The sequence below is a fragment of the Notothenia coriiceps genome, unplaced genomic scaffold (assembly GCF_000735185.1).
Source record: "Notothenia coriiceps isolate Sejong01 unplaced genomic scaffold, NC01 NC01_scaffold00010731, whole genome shotgun sequence".
Taxonomy (NCBI): domain Eukaryota; kingdom Metazoa; phylum Chordata; class Actinopteri; order Perciformes; family Nototheniidae; genus Notothenia; species Notothenia coriiceps.
Window position 1 is genome coordinate 43319 of NW_011343432.1, and position 19014 is coordinate 62332.

The 19014-nt window shown below is 39.0% G+C and overlaps 1 protein-coding gene across 1 annotated transcript in view; it reads right to left on the minus strand.

Moving 5' to 3' along the window:
• Positions 1-12654: 12654 nt before the first annotated feature.
• Positions 12655-19014, minus strand: part of pcdh11 (protocadherin 11) — a 132102-nt gene continuing 125742 nt past the window's right edge. Inside the window, exon 7 of the mRNA XM_010771949.1 lies at positions 12655-16956. Within this exon, the coding sequence (XP_010770251.1) occupies positions 16496-16956 (461 nt within the window). The 3' untranslated portion in view covers positions 12655-16495. The remainder of the gene's footprint in view (positions 16957-19014) is intronic.

The window sequence follows — 19014 nt, forward strand, 5'->3', positions numbered from 1 at the left end:
GGCACATCACAAATGTGTAGTGTATAACCTTTATGAGAAAAAAGGATCAAAAATAACTTTGAACTATGGCAGTAGATAAGAAGATAATGTGCTAACAAGATACAACAGTATAACGCTTACGCAAATGGATCCCACCGAAAACAATAAATTACAGTTGGATTCAGAGAAAAGCACTTGGACAGCTGGTGAGGTGTGTCTAACCATTATATCAAACATTAGATGTAAGGTACTTGAAGCGAAGCATCAAAACCATGAAAACAGCTTGGATGGGAGGAACAACCAGATGTTTTCTGATATTATAAATTACAATTGATGATAGGACGTCTGTGAAGCAAAGCTATCGACGAAAGTAGAGCAATTTGCTACTTGAATGAAAAGGCAGTTAACAATTATAAATACACACAAATCTAAACTGTGGTCAGGGGAGAACAACTAAATATACTTTACAAGTTGGTATTTATAAAACTGAACTGAATAAGGAAAATTACAAATAAGGAAAAATGTTTAAATTCATATATATTTAATTTAATTTGACCAATTACACCAATTACTTTTAAATCATTCATCAGAGGAAACGTCTCCAAGTAAAAATGGATAATTATGTCAAAATGGATTCCAGCTTTCTATTTCAGCAGAGCTGTCTGGCCCTTAGATGCTACCCGTTGTGTTCTCACAATAATTTCTAGGTTCTGAAGATGGTGTGATTATTCTTCACAGGAGACTTCCACATCCATCCTCAGTTCCATCATTCGTCTAATTTAAAAAGGGAAGAGTGTCAAGTTCACAGCCTCTGGTAATTATGATGTCTTTTCTCAGCAGGAGGGATGTGTTGAGATGGACCAGAAACGTCCAAATCAACCTGTGGCAGGGCTACTTTAGGAAGGGAAAAAAGGACAGTACTTTCACACAAGATATGACACAAGAGCCTATAAAAATTCAACTGACAGACAAAAACTTCATCGTGACATTTTCATTTATAGCTGTCTGTGTGCTGCGGGAAAACTGTCCGTTCCTCAATTGATAGCATCATCACCACTGTATCATAAATGTGAGTGTGTGTGATGGAGAATGAGGAGCAGTGTGTTGATCAGCCAACCCAGCCTATATAAATAAACATCAAATAAATAACATCATAAACTGCTCTGCTAGCTGGGGTGGGTAATAAAAATTAGATAGTGTTTGTTTCCTTAACGTTGTACCATGCAGAATTAAACATTATGCCATCAATCACACACCAAGAGAGCACGTACTGAATTATGCTGTGTACTGAATATTCAATTCCATATTTTGTTTTGGTTGTTCCATTTTTAAGGCCATCATTTTGTTCAAATTATTTTCTTGTGGACATTTTTATTAAACAATTTGATTTTCGCAGAGTACATGTATTTAATAGATTAAAATTATAAGGTTGTTAATGAAATGTATGATAGCAAGTTTTTGAATATTCCTTCATTGAATATAAAAAAACATGACTTAGTGCTTAGTGGTATATGCGTAAATTGCTCTTTTTTTTTAGGATATAAAAGCAATATTTTATATTATTTTCATGTCACCAAATCCCATCAAGAGACTAAAACATATCTTTAAAAATATCCGTTGGATCCAAGTGATAATGGCAGCAGGATGTGTGACTTAAATACTGTACATGATGATTGTTTATTGTAATGAGAAAACATCTCCACCAGTAGCTCATCAATATGTTTTTAATAGTTTATGATCAGTAAAGGTATATGGCACATATGATTAAGATAGACAATTGCATCAAATCATTGTTGGTTTTAGTCTTTATATGGGTTATGCTGGTTGGAAGAATTTAAAAGATATTCAGCTTTATCCATTACAAGAGTCCACAAATATTGCATTATGGAATTTTCATTTTCTAGTTTTGAGATCTTATAATGAATTGTCAGGTTCTCCTATAACAGTCAGTCATTTGTTTGTCTGTCATTAAGTTGTGGTTACAACAAGCCATGGGCATTGTGCCAAATTCCTTGCTTTTAAATCTATTACAAAATAAAGCTTCAAGCTGTAAAGCTAAACACTTATAAAGTAATTTGCATTAAAAAACGCATCTCATTCTCAATAATCTCAAATGACACCAAAGTTGTATTTAAATAATGGATGAGTAATAATGCAAGTTAATGCAGCAGGCGCAATGTCTAAGCACCTGTAGCTGCGGTGCCACCTGTTGTATGGGATTATTTGTGACATTGATGGCATAAGGACTGGAACCAGATAACAGATGCTTTCATCTAACCAGTCTGCTGGGCTACTAATGAATCACAAAGCCCTTGAATGTTAAGTGGCATTTGGGAAGATGCAGGCTATGCTTGTTTATTTTTTAAAGTCAGAATGGTTTTCCCAGTGCACCTGCACTATGACGGATAGACGCCTCTCTTCCCATTCATCATATGGGCAGCTTGTCAAGTGTGTGGTGAGGGATTCTGTGAGCTTATGGTTAAAAATAAGGTTAAACTAAAGGCTTGTATTTATAGGGACGGTCAATTTCTTTTTAAAGAGCCACCCTCTCAGGTTGATTTCCTGTCCATAATGATGTCTACCTATCAGTGCGAGTGACTGGTGGGGATGCTGGAGATCTTTTATCTGAATAAGCAGTATCCTTTTGCCCCCTACAATTGACTTGCACACATCAGCTGTTGTCTGCCGTGATCAATTACCTCAGATGAAAGTGACAAGGCTTTACAGTGCAGCATTTCCTGCATGAGCCTCAGCCCAAGAAGTGATGGGATGTCCCTGTCAGCAAATCTATCTCTAGAAAATCAGGCCTTTCAGCTGTGACACATGCTCAAACAGCAACAGAGATGTGACTACGGTATGGAAGAGAGGTGTCAGTTATTGAATGACCCCCTCATATATTGGTGGAAAAGAACGAGGTGTCAGAACAAAAGTGGTAATAGACTGGAATACATTAAATGATGTGGAGTGTCCGTCGGACTGGAACCAATTCAGCCCGTTTCTTTAAAGCTCAGCTGCTCGAGAATCAGCAGTGTAGAGCGGACCCATTTGGGTTTTAAGGGATTATGTGAAAGTGGGGAAATAGAGATGAAAAACAGAATGTAAACAAATCTGTGAATGTTCAAAGCCATATTTGATTTCACTCTTTATTTGTGTGTCAAATGGGAAAGACGTTCAAATTGCTGGTTTTGATTATTCAATTGAACAGTACATCTACAGTACAGGGCATATATTTATATATAATATAACATGTATAACATCCAGGAAATTATGAAAGAAAAGCTAATTATTGACACCATTTAATTCAATTAAATACTGGCAAAGATATTTACAGGTAGTTATTCAACTTTTCAACTTAAAAAAAAAAGTATTTGCTTTGAGTACAATGTTTTGGTAATTTGCAACAATTCATAAGCTTGACACTTCAAAGGGCACATGGTAAATGGGAAATAAGGCTTTCATCCATTTCCTAAGCCTTTCAAAAAGAGAAAGAAATGTCACCGGTATGCTATCTTACCCATTTGCATGTTGACGCCACACTTAAGCTTCACTGCATCATCATTATGGAAACATAATGTCTCTTGTGACTCTTATTTGTCTGACATTCGAAAAGATTTCAAAGTACATTTATGCCCCTCCCAAACACACAACCACACACGCACGGACGCACGCACGCACGCACGCACGCACACACACACACACACACACACACACACACACACACACACACACACACACACACACACACACACACACACACACACACACACAAAAATACACTCTTCCACTCCCTCCTCTCTAGTCTAGTAAATCTCATAGCATCGGCTGTGAAAGCTGCTGGGATCTGCTATTTTGTTCTCTTTGGGATTGCTGCCTCTTCCCACTTGATCCAAACAGTCAGCTTAGGGAGCTTGTGGCGCACAGGCGTACAAGTTGCCAAGGAGCTGTCACAAAGATGTCCGCACAAAGGATTTCTGCTGCAGACTAGTGGAGTTTGATATACAGAACAGCACTTTCCCTTGGTATTTGAATGTACATAGCGGTAGGGGGGATCTAAATGCAGCCCCAGGAAACACTGGATTGTATGCCACAAAACCAATTTGGTAACAAAATGAAAGCTTGAGAAATAAATGTGTGTCGATTAGGTACAAATCGAGCTTGCCAAAGCTGACGACAGTATTTATTTAACAGAAAAGAAGGTTGATTACTGATGCCATGCAAATGAAAATAGGTCAGAACTGACAAGGCAGTTGGGGATGATAACATGCTTATTATATATATTTTCTACCCAGTGCTCCAGCGTGTTGAAAAGTATATACAAATCAAGAGGGCAACAACACAGTAAGGTAGGATCTGGAACACAGAACATTGCAGTGAATCTTGATCTATAACCAAGTCTGTACTCTTTTTATGAAAAATTAGCCTTCTTTTGTCGTGATTATTAGGAATAACACAGCCCCGATGATTGTTGTTTATGTCGTTTCGTTTCTGTCAGTATGCCCCGATGATTACTGGCACAGTAGTGTCATTTAGTTTGGACAGGTTTGGTTCAACTGTTGAAAAACTTCAGAGTGAATCTTCAGCTGCTGTCCATCTAATGGCATCAGAGGCTAGAGCAAGCCCCGGACCAGAGACAGCACTCAATCAGTCTGAGCCTTCAAACTGACCTTGCTCTGCAATCATCTAGCTACAGGGGATTAGGCAATCACTCAAACCACCTGGAAAGGACTGTTTGTTCACATCCCACAGCCTCCATCATATCGCAGATATACGTCGTCAAAGTTCCAGGATTCATTATATATATATATATATATATATATATATTTTCTTTTAAAATTATTATTATTATTTTTTATTTAATTATTACATTATTGTCTAATTGTAACTGATGTATTGTGTCTTGGGGTTGTTTTGTTAGAAATCGCAGGGGTAATGCATTGTATTGCTGCTGTCTTTGTGTATTGAAAATCGCAAAAATAAATCATATATAAAACAATTCATTAATATCGATCTGATGAGGGAGCAACCCCAATGATTTCGTAAAACACATGTACAGCATCAATTGTTCATTTACCCCTTTCGTTTTTTAAGATAGAGGCATTCGTAAGCACCCAAAATCGGACTTTGTTGCTTGATCACAATAATGAGGAACTTCACAATGAAAATGTAGCCTTGTCTGCTTTTGGCAATTACACGCACAGAATATGAAGTTCGCTCATTATTCCACATTTCTTTTTTTTCAGAGTTTTTAATAATTGTTTGTCTTTGTAATTGCTGCAGCATTTGAAAACAGTCCTACTTTTTGACACTTATTCCCACCAGAGAGAGGGTGTCATGGAAGTGTCCCCCTCCCCTCCTTCCCCAAGCAGCATCAGGTTGCATTATGACAATTATACCCATTTATCCTCCCGGTGGCTTTCATACTTTACAGATTGCTCTTTAATTGCGAATGAGACGATCAAAGACAAATCTTGACAGAAAATCGCAATGATAATATTATTTTCTTTTCTTTTTCTCGTTTTGACCTCATTTCACAAAACCCACTCAGAAAGTGGGAACTATGTACACAATGATATCAACATCCAAACTAAATGATTCCCCTTCAAATGTAAAAGAAAATAATCAATGCTAGCTTTTTTCTCGATGTAAATGTTATGAAGAGTAAAACTAAATTCACGATAACTGTGTATCAAAGTGGCCATGTGTCTTTTAGTGAAAGCACTTTGAGGAATCAGAATTTAATGAAAATTGTAGCTCTTATTTCAGTCCTTTCATTTAAGTGTTGCTCAATTGATATAGCATTAGGCGAGGCGTTGCTCAATAGCTGAATGGAAGCACAAGAACGCTAAGCACATAGCAACAAACTGTTCTACAAACTGAAGGAGCCTCTACAGCAACACACAGGTTTTAACACCGTGGCATGTGTATGAAGCATATATTAAATCCATGTAGCGTTTCCATAGAATATATAAATAATATTGTTTGAATAAACAGCTTGAATTTATTCACCTGAAACTTTTGTCTGTCAAGCAAATCCATTGCTCAGTGTCCTTGAGGAGGTAAAGTGAACTTTCAGTTCCATTCAAAACACTCAATGACAAATGTCAGTGCACGATATCCGTTATGCATATTCATTAAAAATTCTGATGCCAGCTGTTGGAAAGGAGCACCTGAGCACCTGCAAGGCCTAGCCATTGCATAAATGCTAATACATGTGGTACTCGTGTCTTTATGTGGTACAAATAGCATTGTGGAAATGTATTGACACGTCTGTCCTCATCTATGGTACAATTTCTGGTTTAAACCTGCTGCCCTAAATCAGTGACATCTGACCAAACACGGGAAGAACAATGATTACTGCATGAAGTGAGGAAGCCAGCTTAGGAATGACTTTTTAACTCAAGACACCAAACATCGACTCTGCTCATCCCTTGACTCGCTGCTAAATGTCAATGTGTTACTACAAATGAGAAGGATTTGCTGGCGGTCATTTTCAATCACGATGCAGCGTCTCTCTCATCATCTCTGTAGTGTTCTCTATTATAAAGCCTTGTTTCAGTAGGAAAAAAAAAAGTCCTATCGCTTCCTTGCTCTACGCGGTTCTTCCTACATCAAATGACGGGCCACATTAGGATAATTCTCTCCCAGCGCTGCATCGGCATTCTGTACATCACATGCGACAGGGATGTCAGTCATTAATCATGTCCCAATGAGGGCTGTCAGAGCATTGTCATGCTTGTCAAATGTCTGCTCTCTAAACTCCCTCCAGTTATCACATCCAGATCTCTGACCCACCTGCAAAGCCTGACAGAGCTGGAGGTGACCTCTTTCAAGGGAAAAGAGTAGGGGGAGGATATGTGTGTGAGTGTGTGTGAGTGTTATCCGTTGCCCTGTCCTTTTCTTCCTGCCCTTTCGACATGTCACTCTGTCTTTGTGTGTGTGTGTTTGTGTTTGTGTGTGTGTGTGTGTGTGTGTGTGTGTGTGTGTGTGTGTGTGTGTGTGTGTGTGTGTGTGTGTGTGTGTGTGTGGTGTGTGTGTGTGTGTGTGTGTGTGTATCTTGTTGTCTGAGATCTTAATTAGCTAATCGCTGTGTGTTTTGCTTTTGTTTCCAGGGTCTTTGCAGCCCATAAAAACACAATAGTTTACTGAGTTCTTACAGAGGCTGGTGGTTGTGTGTGAATATAAATAAGAACCAAATGATAAAAAAGTTTTAAATATTGCTAATTCAGCTGTGGCAATTCAGGAAAACAACAAAAAAAACCTTGGTTTTCTAGAGCCTGCTGACACTAAATCTATGGCAGCAGCACCAGATGTGAAACAATGAAATGTTTGCACTACTTGAATTGGCTTTGTGTCACCTCTTCTGTTCGGTCACTCCAAATAACACCTTGATGTCCATTATCTGCACACATAATTGCTATATTGATTTTCCCTGTTGCTTCTTTCTTTTCATCCCACCATGTTTTTGCTTGCCTTTGTTCAATAGTTGTTCTTCAAGGTAAAGGTTGATTGGCTAGAATAATACTGCTTTAGAAAGAGACTAAAGGACCATACCAATGTTTTTTCCCAATTACTAAAAATCACACTCGTAGCACACAGGCCAGATCTAAGGAAGGATAACACAAAGTCAACATACAATGTGGTGAGTATATTATCACATTCATTATCCATTTAACAATCTAGCAACAATACAACAACAAATAAAATCCTCTAACCATGGAAATTGATTATATATTCAAACCACAAACACACCCTGCATCAACACTGTTGTTTTGTTTGATCTTCCAAATTTCAAAGAGTAGGGAGCGGCGTCCTACCATCGGTGAGACTCTGACAATAAACTCCATGGAGGAAGAGCTTCAGGGACTTGCAACCTTAACGGCAGGAAAGCTGCGAATCTGCTGAACGTGAACAGACTTGTCAGGCACAGTGGCTGCCCTGTGATACCGTCTTTAGATTCGCACAAATAACTCGCAGTAAAAGCAGTTTCTCTGAACTATTTCCTCACTGCGAAAGGGGCTAAGTTTCTCTTTAATACCATCAGGCAAGCCAACAGTACATGTTTTACCTTGGACTTTTTTTTTGTGGCTGAGGCACGATATATATATATATATTTATGTTTTTATTTTATACTTAAGGCATGGCTCTATGGCTGGCAATGATGTCAGGCCACCACTTAGTTCCAGAATGAAATATATCAAACATGTTTGAATTAATTGTCTTGCATTTTCAATTGGGAGTTCTTTGGTCATCTTTCATTCATCATTTTTTTATTTTGAAGTAAATATCTTTATACCTATCGATGTGTCACCATAAAATGTGCTACATGTACAGTATTTAAGGTTATGCTACCAAATACATACAAATTAAATGACACTCATATCACAGTCATCTTTGTGTTTAATGCTAATAAGAATATGTAAATAACAGAGCGTTTCTAAACTTGAATATTCAATGTTGAAATCATGTGATCAGCATGTTAACAGTCTCACTGTAAGCTTGCTGATGTTTGCATTTAGTTCGAAGCACTGCTGTAACTAAGGACAGTCTTACAGACCTGCATGTTCATTCCCTGTCTACACTGAAACCCTGAAAAAAGAGTTTCTGAAGCCGTTTTGTCATTAAAGCTAGTTGTTCTGGGTCTCGTCTCTCTCATTCTTAGCAGGACAAGTCATCTGGCAAGTGTGTATTACACAATTTCAGGAACAAGGACAGCACTGTACTGCAGACATTTTGATCACTGGGAACGGCAGTGCAGAACATTATAGAAGTACCTTGAGCATCAACTATCACACAAAAAAACAAAAACATTTTCTTGCCATTTACAGAAGTGTGTTTGAAGTACATACACATTAATGGCCTCGGCCTTTAGTACTTCTGCACATCTTCTCAGTGTACAATACACATTAGAAGATAGACAGCTGCATGGACTTTATTTTGCCATATGGTCTACTGTCTGCAGTCCTTAATTGCTCTCTAATGGCATGGGAACATTTTCTGGCCCGTCTTCAGTTCTCTAATGTCCAAGTGGACAAGGTCAATGTTAATTACTACCAATTACCCCAAATTTTGACTAATCATTTAGGTCCTTTATGATGGCAGTGAAGAGCACTTTCTCTGACCCTTTTTCAACCTCCCATAAATACTCAACTGCGATCATGCTGAATGAGGCTATTCAGAGGGCCTGGCCATACGGTTAACATCATTGTCATGGTGCTCAGTCCACTGGGTGATTACTTGTGACTTCATAACAGAGACACTGCTAACCTGGAAGTCACCATTTAAAAAAATCAGTCTTTGCCTTACAGCCTGCAGCACTGATTTAAAAACACATCAACTATATTTCTCAACAAGTTCATATTTGGTGACTTCCACATGTTGCAGTAGCTTTGACAAATCTTTTCACCGCTGTTTATGTATTTGTGTCAAATGGAGATGTGGAGACTTCTTGTGCAAGGTCTCCGGAGTAATTTCTGCAGAGTGCCCCTAAAGGTAGAGCTGAGATGGGAGGAAAACATTTAACGACCTCTGCCCTCTCTGTGCAGAATACCCTGGGAAACATTTAAAGCAGGTGGGAGTAGATGCTGGTGGTGGTTTTTGAAAGTCACCACAGGAGGATGACTTTGTTGAAAAGTGTTTGCCACTGCTTCTTCTCTCTTTATTTCCCCATATCTTCATCTCATCGCATTTAATTAACAATATGTATTTTTTTTAACAGCTCATCTTTTCAGTTTGCATTCTGACTTGAAAGGAAATATGTTTATTGACATGTTAAACCATCGTAGAATCACCAGTACAATCGGAAAAGTTAAGTCCACCATGAAAAGTACCAACACAGCAGGATACTATTGCTGCTTGAGCCACCCTGTGACAAAACTATCTTCTCTCTCCAAAATATTGTACATTCACTTTACATTGGTCAGTCTATTTTCTGGTTAGTAATATTCCTCTTTTTGTTCGGAAAATGTTAATTTTGTCGTTCAGGGCTTATCAAAACCATCTCTATTTCTCTGACACAAAAAAGCTACAGTTTCATCCGTCTGCTGACCTCATTCCATGGCAATGCTGAAATCTTCGAGTGGAATGTTCTGTGTACACTTACCGTCCCTTGGATGTCGTTGGCATGTCTCCGAAGCAATTTCCTCAACTATGAATAATTCACCAGATATTATTCCAAAGGTCATATTACAGTAATTAGTGCCCTGCTGTTGACTAAACAGCCTCAAGGTACCTGATGGCCAGTTTAATTACAATTTGAAATCAGTGTACTGTTTGACAATCTCTATATGTTCTCCTGACACTTCAACAGATGACACCTTGAGAACTAAGTAGGCTTACAATAAGTTGGCTTGTTAGCACATGGGGATGGAGGGTTTGTGTGTGGGGTGAGAAAAGAAACAAGCACTCAGCGTGCTGTTAAAATCAGTCCTTTCTGTTTAAATATTCAGTAATTACTGGAAATGCAGATTGGTGTAGTTGTGTATGCACATGTTTTGACAGTGTCGACATCCTCTGCACTGCCACTGTCTCATTATTAGCCAATTACCATGGAAAAGCAATGGGGCAGGTCACAGCCGGCTCTCTTAAGGAGATTGGGGACTGAACATATGCTGAAGATGAGGCACGATGACACAGTCCAGCAAGCCTTTGGCACATTACGAGATACAGGACATGTCTCTTTGTGTCGCACAAGTTACGAGTCAGTGCCAAAAGATCCTGTCATGTCCTGTTGTTGTGAACATCAACCCCGGCACCATACTGTAAGCTTGAAGTTTCCCCTCTGAGGGCTTGTATGTATTCATGAGAGCACAGTGGATAAAGCATTAAGGCAGAAGGGCCTCAGGTAGGACACGTTGCCCAGGGGGATTGTCGAAACTGTTGCAGAGTTTGACTTTGAGGCATCAAAGCTCATGGATGGATGGATGGACACAAGGAGTGATGGAGAGGTTAGGGTTACATGGATGGATGGATGGATGGATGGACAACTAGTTCTAAAACAAGCAATGGCCAAAAAAAGGAAAATAAGGATATATCTTTACTGTACGTGAGGTCACATAACGACAGGTACAATAGAAAGTATCCAGATATTACCGAAGGTGCTGTGAGATGGTAATGCACAGTGAGTCTACAAAGAATCAAAGTTGACATTCAGGAGAGTCATGACACATAAATGAAAATATTCTTCTTCTTTTTATTCCTGGCTTAAATGTGCACTAATTCTTGGCCTTAGAACCAAAATGCTAAATTTAAGGTTTATTGTGTTCTATTGATTTTCCTCTGAAATGTATAGGCTACTTCCTAGAGCCTTTGGCCCATTCTGGTATGATAATGGCTGAACAGTATAATGAGGAGAGGAACGACCTTGTGACGGGAAGCTCATTGATTTGTACCAAATCAAAAATGTGGGAATTGATCGATGAGTGCTTATGCCCTTCCTAAACAGATTCCATCAGAGTGCCCTTTAGACGATTTATTAATTTTATATTTAGTTTGATTTACTCTCATGTAAACATACATGTGTATATCCTCCGCGGCTGAATGTATGTTGGGGTGGGTACACAAGGATATAAATAAGACCTGGGTGTGAATTTATTTATTTTTCATCTATTTTCTTTCTCCCTTGTTTTTGAATACTTTATTTTTAAGTATAAATCTAATCATCTATTCTATATGTACACATTTTAATAATTTAGATGTTTTATTTCAATGGTTTTGGTTGTTGTACACAAACAACAAACAATAAAGCGTAATTAAAATAAAGGGCCTTTTATATTTGTTGTGAGCAGCCGTTTTGAAATCTCTGTATGCCCAGCTACACAGCAGCAAACAACAGACAAAGTTAGCAACCAGATGTGGAACATTTAGTGGCCAATGCTATATTTTATCAGGGATTGGCGGAGTCCAAAAACTGAGTATTTTTATTTCTCTAAATCACCCGTTTAATTTATATTGAGGCTTAAGATCAAGGATATGGCTGCTTTGAGGGACAGTTGGGTGCTATCGCGGGTCACTCTGCTGTTGGGTAACTCGGGTCCATGTTCGCTGGAGAAAAACAATTTATACAGCTCTTTGGAAATCTATGGCTGACTTTAGGGAAATTGCGCCCTTATTTTATACACTGGTATGTAACCAGTATGTCACTATAATGGCAAGTGAACACTAAATACTGAACAGCTGCAATGTGGCATTTCCCTTGTATTAAGGACATAGAGGCAAACAGAGTGTTTTGATGGCTGTAATTACACCATTACGTTTTTGTCAACTAGCATGATAAACCCTTAGCTGCTTCAAATGAAATATTGAAGAAGAAAGCTGCTCAGTGCTTTAGTTGAGATTTTAAAGCAACCCCTACTTCAGCCTATACTCCTCATGGTATCTGTGCTTCTTACCGTGTTTGATAAGAGTTACCTTTCTTCTTTTTTCACATAAATATACACACATGTCATAGGTTGAGTCATTTTCCCAGTGGTACAGTATTCATTTTCAGAAATGATGAAGGTGAAATGCCATGTCCAATTTGATGGGTCTTATATCACTAGCTTGTAATTGCCATAATTGGAATAGTGTGACAGTATGCCCTTATGTCACATCTATCACTGATATGACAATGCTCTCAGCAATACCTAATCAAACAACAATGTAAAGTGAAGGACAAGCGTGATCCGTGCATTCTTTGAGGACTCAATATTTAATGGCTCAAGTAAAACTCAATGACAAGAAAAATCATTTCACCAAATGGAAGGTCATTTTTTTCATAGGTTTAAATGGAATATTTTACAAAGGCATGACAACACAGACTGTATAGCTTTAACTAACCAATACAGATTTGCTGGCAAGCAAACGAAGCCTTCTGTCAAAGCAAAACTTGAACTTACTCACCAATGACTAATTTACAAGCATATACTTAAGTCTTATATCATATTTTGATATAGTTTTTATACAAGATACATTTGTGTACATAAAATATCCTGGCAAGGTGCATGCCAGTACACACATGTGCACACACACACACACACACACACACACACACACACACACACACACACACACACACGCTCATACATGCAAGGAGACACACACACATTCTCTCACACATACAGGATCACCTATAAACACATTCAATCACACTCCCATCAATATTATGCATATGTATCATTTACATTACAAGAGAGATTGTCATCTCATCATTTCTAATGGTTTCCCCATTACCTTTTTATCAACATAATGAATTCCAGTTGTTATCCTGTCGTCTTTATTCTTTACTGTATATGTATTTCCATGTTGTGTTCATTATAGTAGTTCACAGGGGTACTGCTATGTACAGTTTAAAATCCAGTTTACCTGTCAGGATAGATATTTGTGTGTACGTAGAGGCATAAGTGGTACGCACACTTCACAAAGTTTGAATGTTTACACCGTGTAACATTTGTTTTCTTCCATAAGACAGACAAACAGGTAGAGCAGTAAACATCAATACTGACACTGAATATAATGATGGATGCATGAACTACATAGTCAAGTGTCAAGAAACACCTTGTGGAGGTCCAAACAGTTCATGCAAATCATGAGACAAATTGACATGGTAATCATGACACACATTTTGAATAGAAACATTCTGAACATAAAAAAAGCTATCTTCAGTTTTATGTATACTATCTTTTGCTTTTGGGGCAGAGGGACTCAGAAAAATAGGAAAATAACAGTGAGAGCAGAATCATGCAAAGTGGACACCTGTGATCTATTTCACTGTGTGTTTTGTGAAAGATGAAAACCTTTGACACAGAGCGACATTACTTACTCTCAGGGGAGCATCATCCCAGAAAAACAAATGCACATTCATATGGTATGCTCTTTGTTTGAAACATAAATGAATCAAGCACCAGCACTTTAGCCTCCAGACGGTTATGTGATAAAACAAAATAGGACTGCAGTAGACCGAAGTCATGTTTGTAATAAAAGCAACAGCCTAAACACGTACATTCATGCACTTCTTAATCTATTCCTTCTAGAAGATGTCTTTTAATTAATGTAGCGGATTTATTCAAATACACAAGAGTTATGTAGGCAAGGTGAGTTAAAACACAGTGTGGATTACAGATAAGTAATGTTGTGCTTACTGTACACATGTGACTGGATACATTATTTCAAACAATCACATTTTTGTGTTTTATTTTGAATACATTTCATGGATATTCTCTCCCTCTATGGTATGAGGAAGGGCACACTTTCCTGTGTAATATTGAAAAACTCTCCAGCAGAAACTGTCTGTCCTTGTTATTGTTAATGAATGAGAAAGTTTCTTGAAAAACCTAATTGTTATCTTTTTCTTTATTTTTGTTGAACAGATGCAACCAGGAATTAGTTTGCCCTACTTATTCTCATGATTGTAAACAGAGGCTGAAAATACTTTTTTGAGGCAACATTAGGATTAAAAAAGAGAGGGTTGGATTTGCATTTGTCAGTCATACAATTACAATGTTCAGTGACATCAGTTTGTATTTTTTCTTGATATGTGCTGCTTTTGACAAATATGTATTACCCATACCATTTGGAGATGCATGTCTATATCATAACAAGGAAATTAGATTAAAAGCGATAAGAGGAAAAACAAGGTATTAATAAATGAGCTGAAATTGGATTCCCATAGTGGGACATTTTCAATCCACAGTTGTTTTGATTTAAATTCATTTTCGTAATTGACTGAGGTGAAATTGAATTGCCCTGTTTGCGTGTCCTTGAAACAATGTTCCTTTAAGTGATCATTTTACTGACTCTCAGATAAATCCTCTTATAATGATAAGAGTCCTGACCCAAAATGAAAGAGAGAGAATAGGTGTGGTTGCTAAGACCAAGCAAACACAAATTGCCCTGCGCCATTCCCTAGAGAATGCCACGTTGCATTATAGGTTTAGGCCTGTTCCCAATTTGCAAGATGGTACGGGAAAATGAATCGCATGAATCATACACCTGATGATGTAGACACCTGGCTTTGTGGCTTTACTGAAAAGAAAAATGGATATCAGCAAAGTCACTTATTTCCGTAGCAATAGATTATACTGCACCCAATGTGTTACAGCAGTTATCATCATCAGTACAATTTACACACACAGGCAGATAGGCAGTGTATGCATGAGGAAGTCATGGCGAGAGGCAGTCTGCAGGGAGGTCCTTTCAAATTGTGCCAATGCTTATCTTTATGATAACTGCAAAAAATGATATTAAAATCAATAATTCAGTTAGACTAGGGCGCTAACAAATGTTTGCACCCTGATCTATTATACCAATGCCTACACATGGTACAAAAAAAACTTTGCAGCACAAATAAGTTGTAGAAACACACACTAGTAATTAATAGCAAGAACAAAAGGTGTTATTAATAATATGGTGAGAAGATAGGGTGCAATTTAAGCTGTATTTTCTCAGTGCTTGCCATCTTTTCATTCAGAGCATGTTTCCAGCTAGCCAAGAGAACCATTCCAGACCTCCTAACCACAATGAGGGTCGCTACTGACATCACACATCAAAATAATTACATAGAGATTTTTTATAATTGGCTCCATAGCCGTTATTATGGTATGTGAGGGTTTCTGAGCAGCAATATGTGAAAGATAGAAACAAAGGGAAGGAAACAAAGCACATCTGTCTGTGCCTTTTGAGACTAAGCTGCTGAGATAATGCAAGAAGTGAACATTTTCTTAATAGAGTTGGCAGAGATGGAGCAACTACCCAATGAGAAGCATCTTGTGCACGTGTGGACATGCAGGAGTTTTTTTCGGTTTCATTTTGTGTGCTGGTCCATGGTGAAAATGTAGTATGCAAAAGATTATCGGTGTTGTCTACCATTGGCCTAGTTATGCTTTGTAGACTTTTTTTTATCCTTCTGCAGTCCCCTGACCAAAATAGACTCCTGAAACACTTTCAGGCAAGACAAAAGAAAAAATTCCACCACCAAAGGAGTTTGTGCTGCGTGTTGTACAGAGCAATACTTCACTAGAACTTGAACAGAAACACCATCCACTCAGAGCTCATAATTAACATTTAGCCCAATTTAGCTCACTCAACACAGAGTATATTTGTAAGAGTTTCTGCACAAAGAAATGCTTTTTTTAGGACACAGTCCCACTAAGCTGGGCCCAAGCGTACATAAAGCGTACATTGCCCTTTCTTACCACTAAGCACACATCAGCAACCTGAAAGCAAAATTATCTTTTTCTGCGATGGAACTACTTTGGTATAGAACTACCTTTATTTAATATAAATGGGCCTGCTATGTTAAGACTTACATTTTTTTTTCAACTGCTTTAGCTGTCAGACTGATCCCATGTGGTTTTGTCTGAACAATATCTTCATGATCGAATCCATTCTCAGAAGTCTTCATTAGTAGAACTGAGCTGGAGCTGGTCAAAGTTATTCAGATTATGCATACCTCCACGCATACATACTGATAAATAAAGTCACAAGCCGTCTATGGGTTCAAAGTCAAATGTATGTCAGGTTAATGAAGATCTGTCTGTTACTCTTACAACTGGTGCTCGTGTAAGAAAGAGCTGCTGCCCACGCCAGTGGGCGTCTGCTGCCCATGGGAGGAGAAGCTCGCCAGTGGTATCACTTTGATCAGGTCTTCCTTCTTACTGCAGTGTCTATCCAGGGTGTTGTAGAACTGCGGCCGGTTGATCCCTTTTTCCAGATCATCTTTTTTGGGCACAGACCTGCCCAGTGTATGGCGACCATCCATGACACCCATGCCGATCATGTTAACTTTGGCTCCCCGGGCGCAGCTCTGCTGGAAGCCAAACGAGGGCATTGTACCGATGATGGCGGTGGTGATGGGGGTGGAGGTGGGGCTGTTTATGCCAGGACCCTGGAACTGGGCCAGGGCTGGGGGCATCCAGCAGCTGTCGGAGTGGCCCAGTATCAGACACTCCTGGGTACAGGTCTCAGAGGCCTCAGCCAAGGCTTTCTGTAGGTTCACCTCGATGGCTGCAAAACATAAAGAGAGACGAGGGGAAACAACACAGTTAATCTAACAGGTCAGAAAATACAGAGAGTGCAGCTAGAAACACGATGACTTTTTTCAGGGGTGCTGTAGAAGCAGTGCATAAACTCATGAATCCTAATAAATACAAGAAAGTTGTCGCCTTGTCAGTGTGACCCACAAAATGTCAGCCTTCTAATGGAATGAAAGTCAGTGATAAATGTTTCATTTCATCTTGTAATGAGAAAAACACCAACAGAGCATTTCATTTCCATCGGCATTCCCATGACACTGTCTGTTTACCTACAATATGCAAGGAATTCCCTGTAGCTTAATTATTGTTAGAAAAAAATGTCTCGCTGTTTGTGTCTCGGATTGGCTTTGCGGTGTTACATATTTCATGAACATCTTAACAAAGCATTGTTTATTTTAATCACTGTCAAAGAGGCACACCCTCAACCCTTCTGATCTTCCAAAATCCAAAATAAATCTGGTCAAATAAGAAACCTCAAAAAGGAAGAGCTGGGGAAACAAAGTATTATACCAGGAGCCAATTCTAATATACGGGTCAATTGTGGCAGCCTTTAGGTTGCAGATATGAACTGCAAGTAAAATCTGAAAAGGGAACGAGGAGGCGACTGGGCAAGGCCAAGCACTATCTTATCCCATTATCCCGGCGCTGACATCACATGTGGAATGAGTCTGGGATGAGGCCTCAGCATTGAGCCTCAGCAATAAAGCCTGTCAAGCCGGATAATTAGAATGTAAAACAGTGTGCACCAAGGCAACCAGGAGCCTGCAGTGTTATGTTTCGTAGGCCATGCAAAGGAAAGAGGGGTCCTCATTCAAACATCACATCGCCTCTAGGCCTCAGCTTCAAGCTGTCATGTAGAAATTATTTAGTATATTTGCATAAGTAAGTATGCCATAAATAATTAAGCGGTCTTAGACCCCAGTACACAGGGACAACTATTTCCCCCCCACACACACACACACACACACACACACACACACACACACACACACACACACACACACACACACACACACACACACACACACACACACACACACACACACACACACACACACACACACACACAAGTTCTGCATGTTCTATTCCACAAACATCTGCAAATCTTTTAGCCACCTTGTAGTCGATGTAATACTACTAAATGAAAAGTCATTTTCTGATTACCCTACATCAGTGATTCCAGTCCGGACTCCAAAAAATAAAAGGTTGTATAACGGCCAAATGCACTAAATAATTGTCTCAGATTGAATAGCACAGCGTCAACTTTAATTACGAGAGCAGTGTCTGAAAATGAATCGCCTGGTATAAATTCTGAGGATATATTTGGAGTGCCCACGTGGAGTCAAATCTGTCCTCTCAATATTGAACTGGAGCCTTGGAGCAGGAGTGTATAAATCCCCTGGGCGGTAAATGTGTCACCTTTCAGAGGGTCACTAACTTCATTAAGGCAAAAATGGATGCTGCTTTCTCATTCTCTGAGCTTGCACAAAAGGGCCAAGCCAAGTCTCGGGTGTGCCCTGACTCAATCTCTCTCCGAGTATTTTCTGCTGTTGGTAATATCTTTTCAGGGTACTGTCATTTTTGATGAGGTAATGCTATTACCATGAACTTCTTATTCCACGAGCATACATATTGACACACACAAATAAAATGTTCCAAACAGAAACACTCACATTAAAAATTGAATCGCTGCCAGATTTTCTCTCTCCTCCTCAACTTTAAATGATCTCTGCAGCCATAGGTGAAGCTGTCTTTAACTTAGCGTATTTTACAAATGAAAGGGAAGTCTGTGGCTCCGTGACTTCACACAGCTTGAACTCACAGCAGTTCTGTTTCAACAGCCTTCAGTGCCTCAACGTTCTGCATGCAATATTTCATATCCAGCCTTAACAAAAAAGATACGGGCCCGTACTATTTACTATTCCAGCGGGATAGTTTGGATAGGCGGTGGCGGGTTTGGGAGGGTGGGAGCGCGGCGTGAGTGATGTCGCTGACAGCTCTGGCTGCCTTCGTCAGCTAGAGGTATGCC